The following is a 20,624-nucleotide window of genomic DNA, read 5'->3' on the forward strand; positions in this document are numbered from 1 at the left end:
ACTTTGTATTAGATAATGAGTGTATTCATTACAGACTCCTACACATCATCCAAACTGGCAGAGAAGGAGCTTTAAGGAGCTTGAGAGAACAAATCAAAGAGCTGGATCTAAAGCTCGGAAAGGTAATAGGGATGTTCAAATACTGCCCCACGTTTAGATATTTGCAGGCATTCATACAATCTGACTCTGCAGGAAATAGCGTGAGAAAGAAGCTTTTGCTTGGACAGCTTTCTGCTTATTATTTATCATGCTGCCTCTGTCATAACAGCTGATTTTACCAATTAAAGGAAAAAAAAAAGAGTAATACAGGAAAACACTACACCAGAAAAAGTCTTCCTTGCCTTTTTTTTTTTCATGGCTGCAAATTCAGAGACACAAAGAGAATCAATTTTCATCTTGGAAGGCTTAATCTAAGCATTGTTGGGAAACAAGGGACTGAGCCATACTGGAGTCAAAAAAGTACATAACCAGACATAATTCTAATTTTACATGTTGTATTTCCACACATTTTAGTCCCCTGGAATTCCAGAGACACATGTGTTCCACAGGAGAAGCTTAAAGAATAATTTATCTCGGGAAGGAAGGAAATGAAAATGTATACATGTGTGTATATAATTTTGACAACAATCTGCAAAGAGATTGTTTGCAATGGCTTGCACTTCCATTTATTCATTCCAAATAAACATTTTAACTCAATGGCATGGGTCTATGTAGCATGTTTTTCCTGACTGTTATGCTTTCAGATTTTTGAAATAAAGCTGAAATACAGTTGGGACCAAATTAAAATTCCAAAACCAACTAATTCTTTCTCCCTGAGGTTAGCAGGGTTTTCTCAGCATGAACCTAGACTTGCATTCAATTCTACATTTTGGTGCCATGTAATCAATGGAAAAGGGCAAGCCCCGTAATGGGGCCAGCTCTCCACAATGAGCACATCCAAACTTAAAAAAAGAGATTTTCAAAGAGGGGCTGGTTGTTTGTATGCAGTTGCATCTAGAGGCTGCACTGCATTTGGAGCTCTTCTGCAGCACTCTACAGATGCATAGATATATACATACGTGCTCTGTGTGTGTACATATGCACTATGCATGCATATGTATGTGCACCGTACACATATATTCATACAATACAAACTGCTTCTATACCTGATCTCTAGGAGATACATTGTTTGAGCTTAGTGAAGGGAAGCTGGAGCAGGGAAGGGGGGGAAGAAAAAGAAAAGAAAGGGCTGGAATGGTTCAAGTAAAACACCCCTCAGGAAACATCTGAAGACTGCTCAAAGGCAATGCCAGTACTATGATCCAGCTAATTTACAAAATGGGCTTAAGCAGGACAAGAAGAATAATGGAAGATCAAAGGATAAGAAGCAGATGGGTTTCAAAACTGTCAGCAGAATTATCATTTTGTGTAGGTGAAGGCAAGATTCAGTCAAGATTTAGACCACCAAACTCTCCTTGTGGCTGCCTATATCCAAGTAGCCAAAGGATCCTGAAAGCCTGTACTAGAGAGCAGCACTAAAGCCTGAAGGTCCTCCCCAGAGCCTCTCTGGTGAGCCTGGGAGTTTCCAGAATCCCTTGCCTTGAGCACAGTCCTTTCTGTGAAGAGGCACCCATCTTCCACACAGGCTCTGCAAGCTGCTGCTGGTTCACATCCTGCAGACCCCACCTCTACTACTGAATATAACAGACCTGGGATACTAAAATGCTCTGCATCTCAAAAGAGGTGTATCCTGGGTCCCCTGGCTGCATCCAGGGTCCCCTCTGAGCATACCTTTGGTGCCCTTTGTGCACAATTTTAGTTCAGTTGGTCAGAGCACAATGCCACGATTGTGGGTTCAATCCCTGTACGGGCCATTCACTGAAGAGTTGATAATCCTTGTGGGTGACTTCCAATATAGAATACTCTGTGATTCTGTGAATGTCTCTGAAGAAAGTGATTCAGACTTTGCCTACAAAGCTTACATAAAGAGCCCATGGTGGAAAGAAGTACCTTGCCACTGGAAGTGCCTTACTGTTCTCCCTGGGCACCTTACCTGGCAGGACAGGCTGTCAAGAGTGAGTTGGAGGAGGAGGAGGAGTTGGGGGCAAAAAACAAAGCTCTGTTCTTCAAGTTAATTGTCAGGGCATAAAGCTGAGAAAAGGGAATCAGAAATATCAGACCAGCTTCCACAGCTTTCGAGTCACTGCATGTCTTAGATAAGACTCATCCCCAGTCTCCTTCCATTTCCTAAAAATTCCTAGCTATACCAAACAGGTAACCTCAGGGAGCTGTTGCTCCTACAGAGCTGGGCTAGTAAGGGGAAACTAAGGCAGCCTCTATTTCTGTAGAGGGAAGAAACGCATGAATGGAGGCACAAGAAATGGCACATTCCCATGAAAAGTCGTAGTCTGTCACAGCATCTTCTTCCCAGATATGGAAAACAAAAATATGAATGCTTCACTTCTGACAGCAGCCCCACAAAGCTGGGAAGGCAGCAGGGGACAGCTGAACATTCACCCCTGCCCCACCACACAGACACTCGGCCAGGGCACAAGAACAAACAAACAAAAAAATGATAATATTCATAGTTGCACAGTTACAGAGTTGGGAATGTAACATTTGGGAGTTTTCAGTGTAATTACTACATTCCATTTATTTGGATTTGTTAGACCAAAAAACACCTCTCTCAGAGGCTTCAACCTCCTAGTTAAACATAGCGGTGAAGCAGTTAACATAGTTTCATGCATCACCGTGTTGGCATGGGGTTTTTATCTTTTATTGGCACCATTTTATCCCCGGAGACAATAGGAGATTGTTCTCGCTGTGTGTAAAAAGATCTTGTTCTGGCAAGTAGGGTTTTCCCAGTCAACAAGTTTGGAATCCTTGGTAAGGGAGAAACAGGCCGTGTTGGGACTGGCCCGCTAAGCAGCTCCTCACCGCAGCAATCCCCGTGCCATTCACTGCTCACAGGGCTGCTGCAGCTCAGAGCCCCTGCCTGCAGCCCAAGAGGTGAAGGATGGAACACCAAACCCACAGGACTCTGCTGTACTGCGATGGCAAAGATGGGACAAAAGTCTAGACTGATCTCTAGGCATAAAATACACTGTAACTGCTAGGAACTATGTGGCAAGAAGAAAGTACATGTGCTTAGAAGCCTTTTTCTTTGCTAAAACCCCAAAATCTGTATGAAAATAAAGGTTCTGATTCCCTGATTTGGATGCTTTTTTGTACCCCTAAAAGACATACAGGATTTTATTTTTCATTTGTCTCTTCCTGGTTGTATAAATACTGCAATACACAATTACAGCAGTCAGAGGCATTAGGGATAAGAATATATTTACATCAGAGATGTACATACGAGATTATGTGAGAATGGTAAAGTTTTATCTCCATCTTTAAATAAATATTATGCTTCATCCACACCCAAAGTCTTGAAAGAAAGCTGTTTTAGTGTAAACAATTAACTTCCTGGCCAACCATTCAATTTTTTTGATGACTTGCTGCTGAGAAATTCAGGTTCTGTGCTGTAGAGACTACACATTACAAATTTTGATCAGTCAGATAATCCACCCCAAAATCACCCAGACACTGCAGTTTATTTGCAGTCATACCACAACTTTTGGCAGGCCCGGTATTTCAGTTGTTCTTATTTGCAGAGGCTATAAAGTGATTTAGTTGCTACCAGGTTTGACAGCAATTAGGAACACAGGCATGAGCAATGACAGCCTCTGCTGTATATTTCATGAGTGCCCATAGCTCAACCCTTCTGCAAAACATGCCTCAGATCTTAAATTGCACTGGAAAATAAAGTCTTTAGTAGTTAGAGCTGCAGTCAGCTTTCAAAATGTTTACTGAGCATAAGGCAGTGCAAAAGTGATTCCAAACCTAACCAAAGCCCCGGGCTCTGCGATGATAGGAACCGCCCAGGAGGTCAGAGCTGAACTGAGATCCTGCAGCCATGACTATTTTCCAGATGAACTGAAATTCATCATCTTGTGGCAGACAGAAAATGAAAAGTTATCTCCTTGCCCTGCAGGGATCAACCTGCAGCTGCACTTCCCTCGCTGCCTTTTCTCTGCAAGGCCCAGCAAGCTATAGATGTGCCAATAAATTCCTTGGAGTTTTTTTTTGTTTTTTTTCCATTTACTTAAGTCTTGAAGATAAACCACTGAAAGAAATTAAAAGGATTTTTTTCCAAAGCAAAATGGGACTTGAAGAGCAGTGCCCTTAATGACATTGAAAAAAACCAAATTGTTTTGGGGCAGATGAAATGCTCAAGTGGCTGTGCTTCAGCACTATCTGCAAAATTAAGGAAGTGGTGCTTTTATTCAACAGCTTGTATGCTGGATTTCGGAGATACTGGTTCAGGATGTGGAATCCTTAGCAGTCATCTCATGGGAGAGGATTCTGCCTGCCCTGACAAAGCAGCTCTGTTCTGCCAAGCTCTGCTCCTGGAGCTGTTCCACTCCTTTGTATAAAGTAATTACTTAAATATACATTGAACAAAGAGAGAGGGAAATTACTTTAAGGCCTATCAGTTAGGGCACTCTGCTGGGAGGTAAAGCAAACCAGTAAATAATTCATTAATGATGTTGCTATTTCAGAGACCTAATAAATTTTTATTGGGTAAGAATAAAGTCATCATCAGGGACTGGGAAAATAGCCCCCAGACACCTTGTCACTTGAGGGTGCTGTTTTGGCATGGCATAACTGTCATGTTTTGAATGGACAGGGATTTAAAAAATCCCCTGCAGGTAAAATGAGAATTGCAGCTCTCCGTGGCAGGTGTTTTAATGACAAAATTTTTGGACAAAATGGGAAGTGGAGTTTGTTTCAGAGCCTTGAAAAGGATCCCATCTTAAAAGAAGAGAATTGCAACTAAGGTTTTTAAGGAGCTCAAGTCAGACCACGTCTTTAATAATTAAATAAACTGCAGAGTTCCTGAACTAATTGTTTTAAACACATCCTCCCTGCTTTATTTGCAGGCTCTGGACTCTGGGCAGGGTACCTCTGTGTCCCACCAATGTCTGTTACAGCTCCTTAGCTGGCACTGCAGCCCAGGAAGAGGTGAAGACAGACAGATGGTCTGAGAGCAACTCAGACACCACAAAAATTAATAGTAAGCTCCTACATTTCCTGGAATATAACAAAGGAAGATGACCAAGATGCTCAAAGTGCCACATCATACTCCCCAAGTCTTGCTGAGGCAGGAACTGGCAAATGCAGCTTAATGAATCAAGTGTCATCAGGAGTAATGACCATGTCTGTCACAGAACTTTATGCCCACAGTATTTTCAGCTTCAAGCCACAGCAAAGAAAAGGAGGATAGCTAGCTCCAAAGGTAAGCTAATGTGACACAATGCACGTTGTTGGAGGATTTAGACACTCCTGCTGTAGAAAGTGGTGACATGGTGCCCTGAGGAGAACTCCTTGTCCCACCTCTTTCCTGACCGTGAAGAAGTCTCCCTCTGACTTCCAGAGCCTGCCAGCTGTTCTCACTTGAGAAAAATTCTCATTTTATCTTTTCCATTTGTATTAAATAGTTTTTAAACAGGAGAGGCTTAATATGCAGGCTGTGCAATAGTGTATGATACAGTTAATTTCCCTCGCCATCTAATTTTAACAACATATGGACACCAGCCTGAGCTGCCAAGGACATAAATCTATCCTTGCCTCCTGGTTTGTTCACTGAATCTCAGTTTTTTATTACTGCACATTCCTCAACAGGACTTCACCAAAACACCTGGTGGGGACCTTCCAGAGGAAAGAATTTCACTCTTCTCAAAGAAGACTTCTCCTCATCCCACCCCCAGAAGCAGCCCACCTCCCACCAGTCTCCTTTCCCCCAAATTCAGATTCCCATTTCCACTGATAAAGCACATTTCATTAACAAAACTGATTCATGTCTACTGTGTTATATAAATGTCTAGAGTGTTTCTTTAATGCTGTTTGACTTGTGGGTGACTTCAGAGCTCCTGATGGCATGGAACATTAGTATCAGCTGGAGCAAAACCAGTGGCAGGCAGGTATTGTGCCAGCTTCCTCACCATTTTGCCAGCTGACCTCACTCCTGACATGCCAGTTGGCTGCTGCTCCCTTCCCATGCCAAACTATGCAGTGGTTTTGAGATGCATACAAATAAACTATCCAACATGCTGAATAAACCAATGTTTGAATTCTAGTTCCAGGATGAAGCTATTTACACAAACCTTGAACTCGGTTGCAACCAAATTTGGGCATTTCAAGGACACTGGATATCACTCTTGTAGCTTTTATTACTTACTGTAGAGAAATAGCAGATGAAATTCTGGGGATGCAAACTGTAATGACAAAGCTGTAAATGGGCTTACAGAGCAGATGGCTGGAAAACCATGGAAAAGGGAGTAATGCTGCAGAATTGAAATGGGCTTTTATCTTTCACTTTCCAAGTACAACTTCAAGACAAACATGGATGGTTTTGTCCTTCTTGTTGCATACAGCATTAAATGTTGCATTCTTAGGTACACAGACATACAAGATGGACTCTGCTTGCAATCAACCTATGCACCTAAGCATATGGTCTCTCACAAAGCCTGGATGTGAACAGTAAAATGGAACCAAATACAAGATGTGAAACCTACATCTGCCTCAGGTGAAACCAGATGTTAATTGATGCCTGCTTATTCTCTTCTTTATGTGTCCTGTCTCTTTACAACATATGTAATGTACATATTTCATCTTTACTGTAGCAGTATGAATACCTTTCAAGCCTGTCAGAGATGGAGGACTAAGCTGTCATCAGTACAGACTATGAACTCCTTTCTGTTAAAGCAAAAGTTAAGTTTTTTAAGTCAACTGGTGGCATTTTCTTGAAAAATTCTTTGCTAACAGTCTGTGGAACAAATCTGCCCAGAGTTGCCTGTGGAAGTTAACTCAGCACTATTTTCATCGAAAATGCCTGGCCTAGTAACCTTGAGCAATAATTCTTTTTTTTTCAGTATTTGCTGGAATAGCATATGATGAACTGGATTACTCATTATAAACTTCTGTCATATTGTCTTGCATACTATGAACCCATCTGGATTTCAAAAAATGTGCAAAGTTACATCTTTACTTTTTCAATCACTCTTATTAATTATTTTGCTTTAGATTTTGGGCTTCTCCCCCAGTTCTAGGTCTTAATCCCATTTTCAGGAATACATTATGCCTTAATAACATCAGCATGCAAAAAGTATTATTTCAAGGAACTGTCTTTTCTTTTTATTGGAGAAATTAATCCAGAGTTTGTGTTTGGAAGAGCAGCAGGTAGACAAGGAGGAGGAAGCAGGGCACGTTATGCCCCATCCAGACAGATGCTGGGATCTCTCCTTGCAAAGCATGACACACCGGATCCCAACCCACAGCTTTTTCGGTGCTCGGACGCACCTCACCTTTCACAAGCAGTGAAAGAAAGGCGGCTGTACGGTGCAAACGCGATTTTATCGCTATGTCAACACCAGTGTGGGCCCCAGCATTCAGCAAGAGATGTTTGCATTGGACCTGAGAAGTTTCTCATCAGCCGGAGCAGACAGCACACCACCAGTTTCACCACAAGGCCCCTGTTTGTTTTGGTGTCGATACAGCAAGGTGCAGAAATGCCTTGTCCAGCTGCTGTATTTCTCAGGTGGCGAGTTCAGGTCAAGCTCTCACTGCCTCAGGCCCCATGGAGAGGGGATGGGGAGGAGAAGGTGGATGCGGGGCAGGCAGCACAAAAAGCTGCCTCCCATCCACACTGTTTGCCAATGTGGAAAGCAGTCTCACAAATAGGTCACTCATTAAAACTTTATGTAGCTGAATTCAGGAAGCCTCTTCTCACTAGAACAATAGCAAAAGGAAAAAACCCAACAAAACAAGTTTTTATAGAGCCTTCTGGGTGGGCACAACCACCAGCAATGAAGACAAAGCCCAGGTGAAGCATTACCTTCCAGATACCCATCCAGCCTCTCCGAGAGCAGCTGATTATCCAACAGCTCTGCCATTCTTTCTGTACCTCATTATAGAAAACCAAACAAGTAAAAACACAACTAAAATATTAAACAAGTCATATTTTCTGTGTTTGTTCCTTAACCAAAAAATTGATTGAGATTTAAAAAAAAATCAGAGAAAATCTCAGTACCACAAAGAAAAGTGTCTCTTCTAAACTCCCCCACTCTTCAAGAGCAAGGGGACCACTTACAAATGCAAAGTGAAGATTATGTGCTAACATTGGCAGGATTTGAGGCCTTACATCTTGTGAAGCTACCCAAAGGGTGGTCTCCCTGCCTGTGTATTCAGTAACATACCTTCCTTTCATGATTGTTTGGACCCGAGGATATTTTCAGAGCTCTCTGAAACTTTCTTCCTTTGTGTGGAAACTGCCCTACCAGAAGATGGGACTTGGAGTGGAGGTGGCAGCGGGCAGGCACTCCTATGTCACACAGAATGAAAATTTAGTATTAACGTGCTCCTTCTACTACGTGCCTGGAAGTCACACAGTCACAACATTTTAACTTGTACAGTGGTGGTGAGGGTAACTTTGAGCTTACAAGTGGTGTTAAATTCTCCCATTCTCCATTTTGGCTCACTTCTCATGTCATGTAACAGATTAAAACATCCAGGCTTAACCTTCCAAACCACAAGAAAATCTTGCTTGTTTAGGAGCAACTGACTCAGTTTTCCACAGCTGACAGAGGGAGTCTCCACTACTTGTTAAACAATATGGAGGTTTTTCTCAGGCGTTACCTGATTGAGCTCGTAGCAAAGTAAATTTTGGTGCTGTAAAACCAGGTTTTAAGGTTATGCTCACATTGCTCAATGAAGGAGTCATGCATTGAAAGCAAGCACCAGAGCCCCAGTCTTCTGCACACAGATGTTAGGTCATTCTCTGGTGCTATTTTGGACTGGTCTGAGTAAGTTCTCTCACCATTGATTGGACTTGGATGCAGTTCAGGCATGAAATTATTCTAGAGGAGGCTCCCAACAGGAGTCAGTATGACTAAGATCGCATCACGATGGACTTTCTTTCCTCTTCTACTGTCTCTGTCCTCCAAACTCTATCTCAGAAGTTCTTGGACAATTAAGCATTATATATATATGTTATATATATGTATACACACATACACATACACACACACATATATATACACACACACACATATATATATATGCATGCAGCATGGATGCAGTCAGTCTGCTGTATCCGAACAAATGCAGGCCACCAGTGGCCTGGGTGTCAAGGATCCCTTTCAGCACTGAGTATCCCAGGCTGCCTCTGAAAATCAGTTTAATCCATGTCAGTGCCAGTCCCTAACTTTTCCCATCTGGAACGTGTTGTCTAGGGCTGAGGAGCACTCCTGCAGCAGGATTGTTCTTCTTTGTGCCAAGTGTCTAAGTAAAACTCAAAACTGGGGGAGCTCTTGCTGTTACAGAGGAAGGATTCAAGAATCAAATGGAGTGGTAGGCCTCGAAGTGCTTGGGTGACCCCTCAAAATCTCAAAATTACTCAAGTAGCAAATAATCCCAAAACAACATCCAGAAAGATTGTTCATAAACTAAGTAAAGGAGCTGGGAACGTGAAAATTTTTGACCAGCAGCTTGCTCTGTGGCACTCTTAATGTTACCTTGCCACCTTTATCATGGAAACACAGACCCCACAAGCCATACCAAAAAGTAGCCTGGCCATGGAAACTGGTTTCTTTGATCTTTATAAAGAACTCAGCCACTTTAATCACAAAAATTACCAAAATGTGGGGGAAGGAGTCCCAGAGCTCAATGGTATGTTTTGTGAAAAAATTTTGAAGTCTGTATACTTGCTTCATCATGTCCTGACAATTCTTGGATCAGAAGGGAGCAAACAGCTGATCCTTATTTGCTTATGAAACAAAGTCTGTAGGAAAACAGGATTTCACAAAGCCCAAACCATTCCATTTGAAACACCACAGAGTAAAGTCTATTGCCAAATACAAGGCTGGATCCGGGAGAAACCCAAGGGACTGGCAGCTCTGGAAGTTGTGGTATCCTCAGCCACAGGACAGATGTTCCCGAAGGGCAGGAACACTGGAAACCATGGAAAATTGCACAACTGAATTTCACAGAAAGAAAAGCAATTTTCCTATAACTGAGGAACTCTTCAACAAGTCCCAGTGACACCAAAAGCTATTGTTTTCTTAGGCACAGTTTTTGAAAGGTACATTTTTTGAAAGGTACTGAAAGGTGCAGTTTACAATCCCAATATTTTAAATGCTGATTCCATTGACTACAGTTTGGACATATGGCTTTGAGTGGAAAAAGGCATCATTTGAAATTGCAGTTCTTGATCTGGTGACAGAGTAATCCATGGTAAGTAGCTTAGACTAGATGGCAAATGAATGCAAACTTTTAGGCAAATGAAATTAGATTACATGAGTGCTGTGGCAAGTGACCCAGGCACTTAAACCTACAGTTAGTCGGAAACAGGAATCATGAGATAATACCCAGATGCCATGTATTGAGGAAGAGGCCTCATGAGGGAGGTAATTTCAGGAGCAATTAAGATTATTCACAGCATGCAGTGCCCCAAGTGCTACAATGCTTAAACAAGCTGGCAGGAAATAGTCGGAGAGCCACAATCCTTTTTTCAGTGTTGGAAATGGGAGCAATTCATTAGAGTTTGAACATTTTTTCCCCTCCAAATGCCTTCTGCCCTTTTTCACTTGACAGCAGAGCAGTTTTCAGGGCTGCTCAGAAACCCAGACCTGGGTTACATTTCTCCTTATGGCAGGGTTCCCCTGTCAAGAGAGAGCTCAGAGCTCTGGGGTGCTGTGGAAGGAGGTACTGAGCACATCCCTCATCAATACTGGGTCAGTGATGACAACACACGGGAATAATCAAGCACTAGGAAAAGTCACCACGGTGTGTGGGAAATTGTTGTGCTCTGGGGTTTTTAAGATCCATCTGACAAAGTCTTAAGCAATGTAGTCTGAATTCAGCACCAGTCCTGCTTTGAACAGAAACGCACACCAGATCACTTCCTGTGGTCCCCTGCCACCTGAATGACTGATTGTGCAGTGAGTGTGGAAACTACTTGTCCAAAGGAAAGCAGGTAAGAAGATGCCCAACACTGTAAATTAGCTATAGCACTCAGACAGGAGCTGGGATTCTTGGGAAAGGTGACATTTATTTATTATAAATGTAGAAATAATCCTGAAAGAAGAAATTCAGGATAACCCTTTTTACAACCAAGCAATACATCTAAACCTGGCTTCATAAAGAAACTTAAATACTTCAATCTGATACTCATTTCTCATTATCATTAAAAAAAGAACTGGTAAATATGGATAGTCAAGACGTGCTGAAGAGAGTGATGCTCATGCCCAACTTGACCCCAAAAGCAGATGTTTCAGCCTCACCAAATGTATTTTACTTGCATTACAACCAGCCATGTCAAACTCAAGATGGCTTCACATCTAAATTTCTGCACCATAATTCCCAGTAGTCCTGATGATACTAGTCAGAGTCCAGGAAATTAAAGACAGCTCTGGATGCAGCTAGATCAGTTGCAATGGTCTCATTAGCTCAGGATCAGAGAGACTGGGTCACCGTGGTAACTTTTCCAAACTCAAACCTAAAGCTAAGCTCTTAGCATGTTTGCTGTGACTAAACAGATCCAAGCACAGATTTGAGTGCTAAACAAGACCAGGACAGGATTCACCATGGGATTCACCATGAAGATAAGCTGCCTCTGGACAGCTGAGAGTTAATAGTATGGTATCGATCATTTGAAGTGCAAAAAAACTCTGTACTAATCAGGAGTACAAATAATACCAGACTGAATTCTATGCATTTCACAAGCCCCAAATCCGGATTAAATTACACATGTGATTTGTAATGTGAGCTGTTTAATTACTCTTGTAACACAGATGGTCTATAATTAGAAGCTCTGAAAAAGATGGGGAGTGGGACTGAGCTAAACACTTGCACAAGCATGAACACAGGCATCAAAAAAGGAACAAGAAAAAATCCAAGAAAATAAGTATGCAAAAATCACCATTACAATTAACAGTTTAGGGCTCAGATGCAGAAGTACTAAACATTCTGCTGAAACTTCTAAAGCAAAACAAAAGCAAACTTCACTAGATTTTTTATTTTTTAAAAACCCACACACCATCTTTTTTCTTGATATCTTAAATGTAAACTGCCCAGACATAAAATATAGTAGGTCACTTTATAAGCAGGGACTACAGACAGAGATCAAATTCTATATATAATACTTATATAGCACAAATACCATGAGTAAATCTTTAGAAAAGCCACAGGGAAATAACAAGAAACACCAAAAATGCTGTGACAGCATTAATGAAGTTAGTTGTAGGAAACCTTTAAAGGTTACCTAGTCCAACCACCCTGCAATAAGAAGGAACATCCTCCAACCTGGCCTTGAATGTTTCCATATATGGCGCATTTACCACCTCCCCAGGCAAACTTTCCAGCAGTTCACTATCCACATAATAAAACATTTCTTTCTTAGATCTAATCTAAATCTAATATCTTTCAAATTAAAACCATTACTCCTTGTCCTATCACAACAGACACTGATAAAACAGTTTTATCCCATCTTTCCTGTAGGCACTGTAAGGCTGCCATAAGTGGTCCCCGGAGCCTTCTTTTCTCCAGGCTGAACTATCCCAATTCTCTCACCCTTTCCTTATAGGAAAGCTGCTCTATCTCTCTGATCATTTTGGAGTCCTTCTGCTGGAATCACTCCACCAGGCCCATATCCTCCCTGTGCTGGCGCCCCAGAGATGATGCAGCACTGCAGGCGGGGTCAGAACAGAGCAGAGGGGCATGCCTTGCATCACACATTGTCAGATTTAACATCTACAGCCTGCCTTAAGAATTGTACTTGCTTCACGACGCCCCATTGAAGAGTCTGATCATGGAGGTAAAAAGAAAACCCCATAAATCCTTTACCCCAGACATTCCTTAAAACTAACAGCCAGTGCACAAAATTTCAAGTTAATTATTATCATAGGATAGATACCTTCTCAACTTACAAAATCATTAGTTTTCTTTGTAGGGAATTTTTATATCATGAATTATGTGTGTGTTCACTGTGGGAAGACTCCAAATACCAATTCAACTATAAGGGCATAATTGGAAGAACACTTTCTTCTGCTGAACTCTTATTAAGGTCAATGATGTGCAAGGCAAGACATTGCAGAACTGAAGATACTTTTTCACAACCAGCAATGGTGAAAAGTAAAAAAGCTGACAGATTTATTTGGGGGAGTGGAGAGAACAACATACAATGGCTTTTGCTTTATTTCTTGGGTATACCTCCTTGATCAATTTGATTCTTAAATTCTTGAAACTTTCAGGTTCACACCTCAAAAATGCATAACCCTCTAAGATCAAAGTAAGTCAGTCTCTGACAACTGTAATGTTCACCATTTAGATGTGTTCATCCTCCATTCAAATTCAAATTCATCCTCCATTCAAATTAAATGTGAAAATCAAAGTCAGAAGTAAAATAAAACTGCAATATAAATAATATAACATGGTATTCACAAATTTTCACTCACTGCAAAATGTATACATGATTAGTAAGAAGTGTTATTGTTCTGGTCTGTGTTACCCCTACAGCTGTTGCTGTTACTGAAAAGATAGCAATTCTAGTATGCAGCAGTTTCCCTTTTAAAAAGTACAAGTTTTATGACTAAAATGCTAATTCCTAAGCAGCCTGTCACAAAACTTGCTGACTCTTTGCACCAGGTAGTTGTAGAGAGGTCCTGACAAGATCAGGAACAAGTGTCAATGAATTCATTACATCCACTTCTGAGATTTTAAAGAGCATTCAGGGAGGAAACATACCTTTTTCAACCCTAAACTTGAGTAGGTACCACATTAAGCAGAAGAGTAGGGAAGGTGGCAGCATCATGAGATTTGTGACAAAGTTGAAAATACTGATGTCTTCATTAATATAAATTTCAGCATTGAAAGAGTTGAGTCCATGACATATTATAAATAAGAAAGATAAGGATCTCTAGATGGTGGAAAAGAATAACATACATTGGAGAATCAGTAGCCTGGACTCTGCTGGTTTTGGGTAGCTGTGCAAATGGTAATCATGTTTTAGCACTATTAGAAATATTTTTTTGCCCTAGTAAGAGATAGTTACTTCCACATCAGAGGTTATTCATCTTCTCTTCAAAAGTTCAGGAAGCTATCTATTGTAATTTCATGAGATGAATGTTTTTTGCTCAAGTGAACAATGTAAGCAACCACACAGGAGTGACTAATGTAGAGTATTATGGGAAAACATTTTCAAAAAGTGGGAGAGAGATTAAAAGCTTTCTGATGTTATGATAACACACAAATAAAGACACTTTTCCTCACCTGTTGTCATCATTCAAAGGGAGGGAAGCAGATACAGAAAGAACAGGGTGTTGAAATCATGTTGAAAGGTGTTGCAGGATGAGGACTGTGTCCATACCTCAGGTGAGACAGCCAAGGAAGCTTGGAGGCCATCTCTGCTCTGTAAGGGGACTGAAAGCGTGAGTGACTGATCATTTCTGAAAGGTGTTAATAGAGTCCCACAGGCTACCTGAATAACACTCAAGATGTCAATCTTCCTGTGGTGTCTACAGCAACAGAAGTAAACAACAAAACTAGAAAAATTTGAGTGCCATCTGCTCAAATAAACCAGAACTTTCTCTCCTTACCTCCCCTCTTCAGCTGTTTTAGTCCCAAGCTTCAAAATCTTATCTGCATTCATGCAAAATCTGTTTACAGGCAACTTCACTGCGATACTGGAGCTTCTCCCCCATACCCCTAAGACACAAAGCAAAGCTGGCCAGGTGTCTCTAAACCACAGAGCCAGCTGCTCCAAACCAAGCTCACAGGAAATAGCAAGGAAAATATGCAGCATTTGACATATCTGGAATAGATTGCAGAGTCTTTGAAAATACTGTCCCAGTTCCCTTCCTTCGGCTGATGAGATTTCAGGCTTCCAAACTGACGCATCAACTACAGAGGCTCAGATAACGTATAATTTTTAATCCTGCATACTCTTTCTGACCAAATGAGAATTTTTCCAAGGTAGTACACAATGTGTATGAAGCTTCCTATAAAATGCTTGGACCAAACAGAAGTAATTCTACCAGAAGCTGCTACTTAATATGGGAAAATTTATATAGTTGAAAAATAGTGCTAGTTGATTTTGGTAAGAATAGAAAATGAAGAAATATTGCCTGCTTTGCATGGTTGCATTATATCCTTATAAGAAATGTCCCCACAGTTTGTTGCCATAAAACATGAGATGAAAAGGAGCAGGGAGGATTGGTTAGTACCTATTTTGCCAAGTAATTTGTCTGTAATTCCATGCTGATGCAAATACTGCAGTGTGCATTTTTCAACATGGAGTACAAAAAAAATTTCAAAAAAGCATTAAGTCTTAATTAGCAAAACAAAGCAATGCTTTATTATTCTTTTTCATCTGGACAATGAATGCAAAAGAACACAGAAACAAATAGAAGTTTAGAAGGAAATCCCAATAGGATATTGAACATAATACTTAACTTTCTTGTTCCATAAAAAGCTGAGACGTAGAGGTGCCCCTAAAGTTTTAGTCACTAAAAGTTATCTCTGAAAGATTAGGAAAATGAAAATGTTTACATATGTATATTTTAAACATTAATTATAGATACAAAACTCATTACAGCACTAGCTTAACACAACATAAACCTCACTATTTTTAATGTTAGTAATAAAAAAGCAGAATTCTAATTAAAACAAAAAATGGAGGAAACTATTTGTACATTTTTCCTCAAAGGTGCAACCAACAGCCAATGTATCTTTGCAACTGAGATTCCAGTTGTACAAAGGACTGAGAGATGTCGTCTTCTATTTAAAGAAGCATAAATTTCATAAACTTTAAAAGAAACGACATGTGCATGAACTGTAGACAGTACCCCTTAAAGAGATGATATTTATAAGAAAGTAATGGCATACCTTAAATGAATAAAGAGAGAGGTAAAACATTTTCTGCTTTCAGAGCTTTAAAAGATTTTTTTTCCCTTCATAGATTACTTCCCAAATTACCTTGCATTTAAACTTGTTTGTTCTTATGAAATGGCAATGTATTTATTCTAAACAAGTTATAAAGTAGTTGTATGATTTTTTTTTGAGAAGCACTCAATGTGGATGTTTTATTTATAGTGACCTCAAGAATGCAAACCTCCAAAATTACATCTACTACTAACTAAACCTTTAATAGCCAATTAACAAAAAATATGTATATAGCTCTAAGATTAAACAAAATTTAGAGAATATGCTGTTACAAAATATATTTTGACATATTTCCTAAGAAGCAATTAAAACAGTCATTTATGCAGAGTTATTTACAGGGGACTCAAAGTGTATCAGTTTTAGCACAAACCAGTATATTGGGTTGAATTCAACAAAATATTGGTGAATATAAGTTTGTGACAAGGAATTTTGGGGTTTAGTAAACTTAAAAATGTTCTATACAATCATTAGATGAATCTAAATTATATAAAAAACCAGTCTAAACTGGTTAATCTGAATCATTTAATGCATTTCATTGTACTCAGAAGTTCAGATAACCAAGTCAGTGGTACACACAGGCTGTGAAACAAGTTACCACTCAAATCTTTCAGATACAAGAAGAACAGATTAACTGAGTCTGACTGTACCTAATCTATACTTACAGATAGTTTGTTCTTACTTCAATACTATCTTTTTAACAAGCACATATACAAATGTGCTAAAACAAAAGGCAGCAGTTATAAATATTTAACAGAATGACCAGAACTGGTACTTGATCATAAACCATCCTGTCATTCATTTTTGAAGCCATATTTTCATTAATTTGTCTTCTGGTTTTAGTAGTCTTCTATGTTATTAACTTGGAGGATTAGAGATCATCTGGAAGTTTCACACCAGCGTAGGAAAGGAATGTCTGTTCGATGCAGTCTGGAGATAAAGAAAAATTGTACTTCAGCTCATCGCCGTGACTCACCAGAAGCAGTGTTGCTAAGTGACCAGCAAACCTGAACTGCAAGCAAAACAGCAGCCTCCCTACCCTCCAAGTCAGAATGGGAGAAAAACCACAAAAATTTTCTGTTATTTTGTTATGATTTCAAAACAACACCTGATAGTATTTCCAACTGTAGGGGTATTATTTGTTATTTATTAAAACTAATAATTAGTGTAGAGGAGTCACTTTAGAGGAGCTTACTTGTCTATGCAAGAACAAGGACATTTAAATGTGATAGCAATTAATTTGAACTTCTTGTTTCAGTACTTAAGATGCTTCAAAAACATAATATTTATGTGTTCACCTCTCTAAACAACCCACAGACCTTATAAGCCCACAACCCACACATCTCAGCGGTGCTTACAGGTAAATTAAAAATTCAAAGCCACTGAACTCTGATAGGACTCATTAACTTCAATAAGTCCTGGGTTAAACAGTGTTGTGTCTCAATACAGAATTTTAACTGCAGAAGAGCAAGGAATCCCAAACCGCATTATCCTACACTTTCACTATTCTCTTCAAACTACAGTTCTCAAATACCATCTAGTCCTAACAACTCTTTTTAAAAATAGTATTTTTAAACTTTACTGTACTGAAAGCTAAGAGGTATTTTCAGTCACATCTACAAATTTCAGTATTCTGAAGAGGTTACCACGACACTAAGAAAATAAGCCATATCTAACTGTTGAAAAAAGGCAATGCTTCCATGTAGTTGCTAATTTATATTGGTTGCCAAAAGGCAATACACACCTCAATTAATTAACTTACTGCATAATTTGGGGCAGGGGGGGAAACACATTTAAAAGAAATATTATGTCACAGTTATGTGAACAGATTTTTTTTTTCCATAATCGAGTGCATATTATATAGCACACATTCATCCTTAGCTGTTTTTAAATGTTTATTCTTATATAAAAAGAACCAGTTTTTTTTTTTTCCCCCAGTCAAATAGTGTCTCTGTTTTCAGGCTTTGAAAATGTGTTGCAGGTTAATTCAAATTGATCCTGTGATCAATCCTGAGAAACTCTATAAAACACTTTTTTTTTTACAGCAAACATAGCTTCTCAGGTATGTCAAAATACAGTCTTTAAGCATTTTTATTAAAGTGCAGAGCAATTAAAATGCTGCAATGTTTATTTCTAGACTTAGATTTATCTTGTCTTGCAATTTAAATTTAAAAAAGTCTTTATTAAAAAATAATGACCCCTGGTTTAAGTTATATAAAGAAGTCCAATAAATACGCTTAACAGATAAATAGTATTAAAAAAAAATAGAGTGGATATGTGCCAGACTGATTAGTCAGCTACCTGAAGGATACATAAAGCACATTGTTGCATACACAATAATCATACTTGTACATGACTGTCTTAATCCAGTCATGTAAAGAGAGACAGTACTCAACTATTGTTTGCACGTTCAGACCCATGTCAATCAGATTTAGTATGCAGGCAGATTAGTGCTTCCTAACTTGCTGACAACAGGTTGACTACAAAAGCCAGTTTTTCCAGCACAAAGAACAGTATCCTGACAGCAGCAGATACTGTTTCTTAGGAAAAACATGCTGCTCCTAATTTTGGTTGCTGAACATTAGTTCCAGGGACGACTAGAGGCAATGAGGATCCATTATTTGCTTTCAAGTAAGAAATTTCACACATCTCCAAGCTCATGAAGAATATATATATACAGTATTCATGACAGATGTTCCAAAACCATGCAGCTTCTACTTTGTGACAGAAGTTTGAGTATCTCTAATATTTCTTTCTTCTTCATTTTCCTGGGAAAGATAACCTCATCACTAAAAATGGCTTACCTTCAGTACAAGAAAAAAAATCTTGTTCTGTGAGCAGCTGCCATGCTTTCAGACATATTTCTGACTTTAAGATAGTTAACAAAGCCTCGAAAGAACAGAAGGAGTCCTGGAAGTGTAGAAAATGCACAAAATTAAGTATATTAACATAAATACACAGTATCCCATATTATCCTTATTAACATAATTTAAAAATCTAGCTTACAAAGTAAATTGAAGTCTTTATTTATCATTCACAAATTCAACATCTAAGTCAGCTTTCATCTTGTGATGCAAGGATTCCATTTTATGGAAGGTTTTTCACAAATTTCAGTGATTTTCAGTTCAAGTGTCATCTGATAAAAAGACCACTTGAAAATACTTACAAAGATGAAAAAAATCCTGAAACATAAAAGAATCTGTTTTTCAAATTCTTTTCAAGTAGAACTCTCAAAATAAATTACTAGTGTATTAGAAGAGTACCTGGTTCACAAAATGTACCTCTAGCAATATGCACAATAAATGTACTGTGAATCAAAAGAGGGGAAAAACAGTAAGTAAGGATTGCTCTAGTAAAAAGCCAGTAATGAATTATAGTAGATTAGGACTTGGGATTTAACCATCTATAAAAAAACACCAGTCCAAGAGCAGGAAGAACAATTGCCAAAGAAAATTACTCAACATATGTCAGTATTACAGTTTTTGTCAACTCTAAATTTCAAAATCTTTAAAATTATTTACATTTCACGGCATTTGAAAGAATATTTCAGCTAAGAGGAAGAAGATGTACACAATAGTCACAGAAAAGTTACATTTGCAATAATGGCACCTTGAAGATATATGCTTATGTGAATATGCAGAGTGCATTAAAACTCCAAAGGTTAAAACAAAAACCTAAACTGAGGTTTTACAAGTTCAATAAAGGATTTAATTATTTTCTTTCCTACATTAAGTAATTTTCCTTCCTGCTGTACTGGATGAACCCTTGATTTTTTCCAATGATCAATTCCACTCTAAATTTTTTTTTTTTTTAAGATTTTTGTTTATGATTTTTTTTAACTTTCATTTTTTTAAACGGAAACTTCCTTAAAGCACACATGCAAGAAAAAAAAAACCAAAAAAACCAAAACAAGACAACAGAGAATACTCTGCTAACCAGTGAACCTTCACCTAAGCCGGACACATTTCTGTGACTTCTGCATATAAAAGAAAGCAGTAAGATCTTGACTGCAAGCCTGCTACAAAACTTGCTACCCAAAAGCTACCAGAGGTAGTCTCCCTTTCAAATAAAAAGAAGCTGAAACAGTAAAAGGAGGGCAGGCAGCTCTTTAGGTGCTTGATGGAATATTTTCTGCATGTTGGAAAAATCAGTCCAAGCTCAACCCATATTTTACATTTCTCTGTTAAGGGAAGAAAGAAAATCCACCCCACTTTCCATTGTGTTCCTCAATAAGAAACACTGGCTAACATTTCAATTTGAAATTTAGAATTGTCTCTCTCCAATTTTTTCACTGATACATGACAGCTCTTTGGAAGTAGACCACTTTGCTCTTCCGTGACGCACAAGCAGATTTTTCCAGATGTTGAAAGAAGGAAAGCAAGCAGAAACAGATCGATGAACACCAGAAAAAAGAGATGGCAGTAGGTGGGCTGAAGGATGTCAAAGGGCTATGCAAAAGAAAGACTCCAACTTATTCACTTCTGGAGAGATGCTCTAACAAAAGGTTATCCAAAACAACAAAACACAGGTCTGGCTGGCAGTGTTCCCATGTCATGATAATACTCCTCCATGTCCTGCTAAGTAGCTTTTTTAGGTAGACTCCTTCT

At 39.1% G+C, this 20,624-nt stretch overlaps 1 protein-coding gene across 2 annotated transcripts in view; it reads right to left on the minus strand.

Moving 5' to 3' along the window:
* Window positions 1-15,406: 15,406 nt before the first annotated feature.
* NDFIP2 (Nedd4 family interacting protein 2) overlaps window positions 15,407-20,624 on the minus strand; it is a 44,875-nt gene continuing 39,657 nt past the window's right edge. For both annotated transcript variants that reach the window (XM_064408468.1, XM_064408469.1), the window contains 2 exons: window positions 18,822-18,927; window positions 15,407-16,947 (listed from right to left, as the gene is read on the minus strand). In XM_064408468.1, coding sequence (XP_064264538.1) covers window positions 18,824-18,927 — 104 coding nt within the window. In that variant the 3' untranslated portion in view covers window positions 15,407-16,947; window positions 18,822-18,823. The remainder of the gene's footprint in view (window positions 16,948-18,821; window positions 18,928-20,624) is intronic.

Source organism: Passer domesticus, chromosome 2 (assembly GCF_036417665.1).
Source record: "Passer domesticus isolate bPasDom1 chromosome 2, bPasDom1.hap1, whole genome shotgun sequence".
Classification (NCBI taxonomy): Eukaryota; Metazoa; Chordata; class Aves; order Passeriformes; family Passeridae; genus Passer; species Passer domesticus.